This window comes from Fulmarus glacialis, unplaced genomic scaffold (genome assembly GCF_000690835.1).
Source record: "Fulmarus glacialis isolate BGI_N327 unplaced genomic scaffold, ASM69083v1 scaffold23194, whole genome shotgun sequence".
NCBI classification, from domain to species: domain Eukaryota; kingdom Metazoa; phylum Chordata; class Aves; order Procellariiformes; family Procellariidae; genus Fulmarus; species Fulmarus glacialis.
Genome location: NW_009209022.1, coordinates 17,461 through 24,724, shown reverse-complemented (window position 1 = coordinate 24,724; position 7,264 = coordinate 17,461). Strand labels below are relative to the sequence as shown.

Below are 7,264 nucleotides of genomic sequence, written 5' to 3'. Positions count from 1 at the left end.
CCGGAGGGGAGGCGCGGAGCCCCCTCGGGCTGCGGTCTTCGCCCATACGTCATGTTTTTCAGCGATGATGGAGGAGTCGAAGCTGACGCGTTTCCAGAAGCGATACCTGATGGACTGCGTGAAACGTGAGTGACGGCCCTCTCGCTCTCCCGCCCGGTGCTGTGCTGCGGTGAAGAGCTTTTGCTGCTCACCGTGAGACGGGGGCACTCGCCCGCAGCCTGCTGGGATGGGCAAGTGCTTTAAAACAGCAGCACGGCTGCTGCTGACACGTGGGGCCGTACGGGGCGAGGTGTCCCCGAGGATCATCCGGGGAACAAGACGCAATGGCGTGACTCGAACCACAGTCTGTCTCACGTAACAAGCAGGGTGAGACATCTGTGGCACTCGGGCTCTTCGCTTGTGGTGCTACAGTGGATCAACAGGCAGATCTTCTGCTGGTGGTAGCCCGGGGCCATCCTCCAGGCTCCTCTCTGTCTGACTTACCATTATTTTCGGTTTGCTCTCCAGGAGGAGGTACCCTGCCCCTCCAGTGCCACCCCACATCCAGCAAAGAGCCAGTGCCTGCTTTCTCCCCACCAGTTTGTCAGCCAAGCAGGCTTTCAGCTAAACCACATCTCCGACCTGCCAAGGTCTGCCAGGCAGGAGATGCCTACACCCGAGAGAAATTCAAGCCACGGGCAAGGCGTAAGTCGGCAAACACCACTAATAAATAAATGATGCCGCCCGGTCCCTCTCTTCCCCTCACATCCATCTCCTGCCTGCAATCTCAGCAGCGGCAGGGAGTATCTTAGTTGCTCTTCATCGTCACGCTTTCTGTCTTCAAAGATGTTTTAAAAATGGATCTCTGAGGGAACATCTGCTGTAAGTGCTCGCTGACTGCTGCCTGCTGGCTAGGGGTGTGACAGGTGATAGGGACGTGCACAATCCTTGCGTAAGAAGGGAGTGCTGTGTAATTTTCTAGCTTATAGATGCTGGTTTGGTTGGCTCTTCATTGCGGGTACACCTGTGCGCTGCTTGCGCAGTTCAGTCTGATGGGGCTGTCGTTAATGTAACGCTTCCTCTAGCATCATTAGCAGAGAAGCAGTGTGGCCAGGCTCCTCCCTAAGGAGACGGGCTGCTAATCATTTATTTCCCCCCTTGGCATTCACAGGAGATTTGGAAAAGGAGAAGCACAGGCTCCAAAACATCTTAGCGACAGGGAAGGATGTGGTGGAGCACAAGGTGAAGCAGACACTGGTTCAGACAAAGGAAGAGGAGATACCTGAGCCTGACCGGTTTGAAGAATGTATGTCTTTACGTACCCTGGAGGAAGGCAGGCAGGAAGCCTGGGAAGCTGGCTCCCTCCCAGGGCTGGGGTGGCAGGCCGTGTTGCTGGTAACCTGAAGCCCGTTGTAGAAGGAGTCACAAAGCCCATTTTCCAAGAGAAAGGACTGGCTGCTGTGACGCTGTGATCCAGCCATCCTCACAGAGCTTATACTGCAGAGGTTTGCTGGCAGATTCAAGCTCCCTGGGCTGCCCGCACAAAGTGAACTCTCCTGGCGGGGGAATACCCTGGGGACGCGCGGGGTGACCTGGGCAGGAAGCCCAGGTACTGCGGGTCCTTTTTGCAGCCAGCGTAACTCAACATAGACTAGGACGCTTGCCAGCCTGACTGTGGTTTGGGCTCTGTTTTCTTTCACTCCAAGATCAGAGCAGTTACACTAGCAAAGCTTAAATGTGGAGCAGAATTTTAAGCAGTGATGGGCTTTGGCCTGCAGAGTATTCTGGGATGGCAAAACCCTGCCTAATACCTCTCACATCTTCAATGTGCATATACACCCCAGCCAGCCCTTCGCTAGCCAGGGCAGCACAAAGATGGACAACGCTAGAATAACATGTACAGAAGGGGTGCTTTGGTCCCTGCTGGACGGAAGCCAGAGCGGCTGGCTTCACGCATGCTTTCTATCTCTAGAACTTGTTGCAAGCTGAATGTTGTCCTTGACACATCTGAAATACCCATGTACTTTGTACTGTGGCAAGATTTGGACCAGCTGGCTGCAGGTCTGTGCTGCAAAGCGGCAGCTAATGTTCTGTGCCTGTGCTGGTCCTGGGATCAGAGATGGTTGTGGTCACTGGGTGATGCATGTCAACTAATGAACCTCAACGGCTTTAAGCAGGTTCTGTCTCCATCCACAGACCGGTTAAATTGCAAGCAACAGAGAATTGTCTGTACAAAGAAAACTAGAAAGTTACCATTCTTGCAAGATGGGGAGCGGTAAGAAGATGGGCGGGGGGGGGGGCTTTTCCCATTGTGTAAGGCACTACTGAGGTATTTTGATTACATGCTCAAGATGAGTGTTACAGCAGACATCACCCTTCCTCTGGCGGGACTGCTATTCAAGCACAGCTAGGAAATTGTGGGTTCAGATCTAGACAGAAACGTGTTTTCTTGCCTTTCGGCTGAATCCTGTTTCCACAGTGTTTTCTCTTACCTGTCAGTGGTGAATGAAGTTCAGGAGAGGAAGGACTTCCTGGCAGAGATGGAAGCTCTAGGACAGGGCAAGAATTATCGAAGGATCATCCTCACTGAAATCTCACAGGTACGCGAGGGCCCTGGCGACATTGACTGTGCAGCGCGTGGAGGGAATCCCTAGTGTCAGAAACCTTAAAGCAGATTCTCCCTCCACTACCTGAGTGGGGAAGGAGAAAGGGGAGAAAACTGTGTTTCCCTTCATGGCACAGGACAGACAAGAATTTGGGGAATGGGGATAGAGGTTTTCAGCCTTTTTTTCCATGTCTGCTTGTAACTTAAATCAGGGAAATAGAAGCTTTGTTCTTGGGGTTGGCAAAAGAAGAAAAAAAAGCTGCCAGCATTCTCCCCGCTCAGCTCTTCCTCTTTGTACTTTGCAGAAAATGCGTGAGATGGAGATCATTGACAAGAAGAGAAGTGAGGAAATGAGAGAGATCATGACAAAAGACATCCCTGCTGGGAACAAATCCGATCCCTATGACTAGGCCAAGGGAAAAACACAAGCACAGTTTGTTCCCACCTCTTCTTCCCAGGCTCTCGGCATTGGAGTCTCAAGGGCTGGTCTGTGCCTGTGCCCAAAGAGGGGGCAGCACCACCTGTTGCCTGAAGCCAGAAGGCAGGAGCAATTTGTACATAACTGGTAACAGAAGAAAGCTGTTGTAAAATACTACCCACACACCAGGATCCCTTCTTGCTCAACAATATTAAAGAGATGAAAACACACAGCAGCGGCGACCAAAACATAAATGTCACTCCTTTCCATCCACCTAGAAGTGGAGGTTTCTCATGACAGTACAATGATAACACGTGTGCCACCCACATCTACGACCCGCTCCTGTCCCCACGACTCTGGGAACGGCTGCGCTGGCAGACGGCGGGGAGGAAGATGCAGCCGCTCGGCCTTGCGCAAACACGAGCCTCTGGCATTGCTGCAGGTCAGCACAATTGTGTGCATCAGCAAACTTCTCGGCAGCAGCTGAACCGGGCAGGCACTCAGGAACACAGCTGCGCTGAGGAGGGAGAGGGGATTTCAGCCCAGCGCATGCTGCTCTTTGCTGCGGGCTTGCTGTGGTTTTTTGGTTCCTGAAAGCATGCAGGACAGCCATTGGTCTCCCGCAGAGCCTGGAAATGGCTGCTTGCTCACCTCATACATACCCCCACCTCTGTCCTCCAGCAGGCTGAAGCATAATGCCCTGCTATTCCTGCATAAAGCCCAGCATGAAGTCCACCTCCCAATTTCCTCAAGATCCCACCATCTGCTTCTTAGCAATACTCAGCCACTCGGTCAGCCGCTCCCCAAAGCCAGGCAGCATGCCCTGTCCCCAGGACAGCATGGATACAGAAAGGAATTGGAAACCTAAGCCGCGATCGGTTTTAAATCCAATGTTTCTTTTATTTCTGTTCAGGTGAATGGAAGTCATGGAGTTAGTACAGTATAATTTACAAATCAGAGTTCTGACTGGGCACGGGGCCAAGAGGTGTCGGGCTGCATCGATCCCGATGGCCTTTGGCAACAGTGACGTGACAGCAGGCTCTAAAGCGGATTTGTTTCTTCTCGGAGAAGAGTTGTACTTTGGGATCTCCCCTCCCCTACCACTGCTCCTCATCAGCCTGCTGGGCTATGGCAAGAGTGAGATGCCATCACCAGCACAGGGCTGAGCTTGCCACCTCCCAGCCACGGGAGCCATGCTGGGATGAGGAGGGGCTTGCGTCCCTCGGGTTTTGGGAAATGAGGATCCCTTTCCAGAACGCTACGCCAGCCACCTTGCAAGGCACTGCTCCGAGAGCGTTTTGGCTAAAGCCTGTTGGGTTTTTAGAAGGGACTGCAGCAGTTTGCTTGGGGCTGGTTATGTCTAATTTGCTAGTGAGAAGGCATGACGAACAGCTGACCAACCAAGCACCCATGAAACTCTAATTCAGACTGATCCAACAATTCAATAAATAACTCCTCACCTTGGAGGAGAAGGCAGGAAACAAAAATGGAAGGAAGAAGGGATGGTTGGAAGAACACCGCCCCCCCATTCCTTCTTCCAATGTACACACACGCACACACATGACAAATAAAATAAGGGATTTAAAAAGTTTTAGGGTGGGTTTGAATTCATCTGGTAAAGGAGGTGTAAAAAATAACCAGCCAAACCCTACACACTTTTAAAGTATACACAGATAAAGCTGGGTAAAGGTCAGTTGTGACTGTGCCTCTCTCCCCAGCCGCTCAAGGGTAGCACTGGTGAGCAGGGGCACAAGCTTAGTGCTCCTTGCCGGCACTGAGTCAGTCTTGAGCTTTTCTGCCCTGGCCTGGAAAAGGAACGTTCCTCCCTCTCCCCGAAGGCAGCAGAGTCAGCGGTGTTTAGCAGCAGTGGGGGGTAAGATGTCCTGAGTAGGGCACGTGAGCTACGTCCTAGCAGCTGTACACCGTCCCCTTGGGTCCTTTGAGCCCTGTAACAGAGCCCACCCAGCCCTGGCGCCTGAGGGAGGGGACAGCTCAAAATAAATAGGGCACCAGTTATTTTTTTGGCTATGGCTCTAGAGCCTTGTGATGCGGGAGTGTTTTCTTAACATTTTAGTTTAGGCCAGTAAAACCCAAAGAATCATGATTCTAATGCCAGAGCTTTCTCCTGAAGTTTAAAAATGGGACAGGAAGGGGAAAAGAGCGGGTGGGCAGGGAGGGACAGGCAGGCCCAGTCCCCTCTTGGCAGAGGTCGGAGGCACATGGAACTGTCACAGTTAGAGCAGGAGAAGGGACGGGGGGCAGTTAGTGCAAGTTTTCCCACAAACACCAAACTTCTTGGCTTGCTTCTCAGTTAATAACAAGAACACGCAATGGGGTAACGTATCCGAAAAGCGAATCCATCTTCTCTCTGCCTCATTAGCAAGGCTTCACGGAGGGGACAGTCAGGCTCCTCCGCAGCCTTGGGAAGGGGAGCGCTTTGGTCAGACTCCCCGGCTCCGGGCAGAGGGCTGGTGTCTCCCCAGGGCGGCAGCTCCGTGCCTAGGGAAGGAGCTGGGGGAGAGGCGAGGGGAGCGGAGGGAGACAAGCCCCCCTTCCTGGCAGGCATCCCAGCCAGCTGCAGAGAGGCCAGGGCAGTCGGGCAGCACATCCCTCCCACTGCTAGCGTTCCCCTGCTCTAGCTTTTCTCCTTGGGCGACTTGCTCTTGGAGTCATGCTTGTTGCCCAGCAGCTTAAGCACCTTCATGGGCTTGAATTTGCCTTTCTTCTTGCTCTCGGTCTCCACCTCCTTGTGAAATTCTGGGGTTGCAAAGGGAGGTTGTTACTGCGGGATGCTGATGGTTGTACACACACACACACACGCGCGCGCGCGCACGTGCGCGACAACAGGGGCAACGGTGAGAGCCGTGAATCAAAGCCCTCCCCTGCACGCACACTTCTTTCTGCGATAACAGGGATGGGCAGCACAACTGGGCCCCAAACTGTAACGGCCCTACGGGAAAGGCTCCAGAGTCTACACAGAATAGATTCAATTTCTCCTTCCGCACACAATTTCATGAACAGCTCATGCTGCCCCTTGCTGGGGTCAGCAGTGAAAACATCACTCCAAAAATCTTCCCGATTGTTTCTTACCTTTTCTTTTAATCATGGCTTCCAACATTTTATCCTCCTCCTCTTCTCTGAAAGAAAGAGTGGGAAATAGGTCAGCGATTCAGCCCTGAAAACAGCTGCTGTATTGTTTAAGGCTAGAGAAGCTCCTACTTATAAGCTGTGGAGGGGCAAATCCATCACTGTCTTGTGAGCATTTGCTACAAGCAGGATAAATCCCACGTGCGGCAAGTACTGCCGCGTCTTTCCCACACAAGGCTTTCAGAGACAAGAATCGGGAAGCCTGGGAAAGACGTCAGCAACAGGGACATCTTGGGACACCCCCACGAGCTGCTTGTATGGAGCTGAGTCAGACGGGCTACACTTTTCCCCTCTCCCCCAGCCCACCCCACTCCTCACTCACCTCTGCCGGTCCTCGTCCAGGCAGTTCACAATGGCGTTCCTCTGCTCAATGATGGTCACCAGCTCCTGCATCAGTACCTTCTCCCTCCCTCGGTCCTCGTCGGTCCAGTCCTTCTCTACCCAGCCAAACCCCAAGGAAGGACAGGCAATTAAATGGCTCAAGGAGCTCTGAAATTCAGATCTTTGGGGCAGAGATCCCCTAGCACGATCCCCTTCTGCAGGGCCAGCTGGGCTAGCGGTGCTGTGGAGGGAGAGCCCTGTAGGTGGCATCCCGTGGGGATAAAAGCAGCACGTCTCTGCACAAGGCTGGGGCATGCGATGAGATGGGACAGCAACTCTAGAGCCAGCTGATTGCGCTGGCATCCCTAAAGATCTGTCTCTCTTCACCTGAGACCTATCTAGACAGAGAAGAGATGAAGCCCAGGGGAAAAATGGACGTAACTGCACCCAGAAAGATGCTTTACCTGGCTTGTTGAGGAGGCAACGCAGCTCATACTCTACGTCCGACTGCCGCTGCTCCAGGTTCTGCTGCTTGAAGCTGCAAGGGAAGGGGGCACTGCCAGGAACCACTGCAAGGCTCCAGAGAGGCAGAACATCATCCCAAGGTACGGGGTGAGTTTGGAAAGAACCACCGAGATGCTGATCTTATTCTGTATAGCCAAAGGGCCAGGGAGCCAAGCACCAGCAGGGACCAGCCCTGGCTGCTCAAGGCCTTCCCGGAGGAGATGCTGCAGGGGCGCTGATGACCTGCAGTGGGTCAGTTCTGAGTGTGTTTGGATAGATTTGTCTGCTTG

The 7,264-nt window shown here is 53.1% G+C and overlaps 2 protein-coding genes across 2 annotated transcripts in view; one reads left to right on the top strand and one right to left on the bottom strand.

Moving 5' to 3' along the window:
* The first annotated feature begins 64 nt into the window (after nt 1-64).
* LOC104076013 (chromosome unknown open reading frame, human C22orf23) lies at nt 65-3,085 on the top strand. Its single transcript, XM_009576709.1, has 5 exons — nt 65-125; nt 508-684; nt 1,151-1,285; nt 2,479-2,579; nt 2,890-3,085. Exons 1-5 carry the CDS (start codon nt 65-67, stop codon nt 2,992-2,994), a joined length of 579 nt encoding a protein of 192 aa, XP_009575004.1. The 3' UTR covers nt 2,995-3,085.
* A 2,321-nt stretch (nt 3,086-5,406) lies between these two features.
* MICALL1 (MICAL-like 1) overlaps nt 5,407-7,264 on the bottom strand; it is an 18,982-nt gene continuing 17,124 nt past the window's right edge. The window contains exons 15-18 of the mRNA XM_009576710.1: nt 6,935-7,008; nt 6,472-6,586; nt 6,093-6,139; nt 5,407-5,759 (exon numbers count right to left, since the gene is read on the bottom strand). Coding sequence (XP_009575005.1) covers nt 5,638-5,759; nt 6,093-6,139; nt 6,472-6,586; nt 6,935-7,008 — 358 coding nt within the window. The 3' untranslated portion in view covers nt 5,407-5,637. The remainder of the gene's footprint in view (nt 5,760-6,092; nt 6,140-6,471; nt 6,587-6,934; nt 7,009-7,264) is intronic.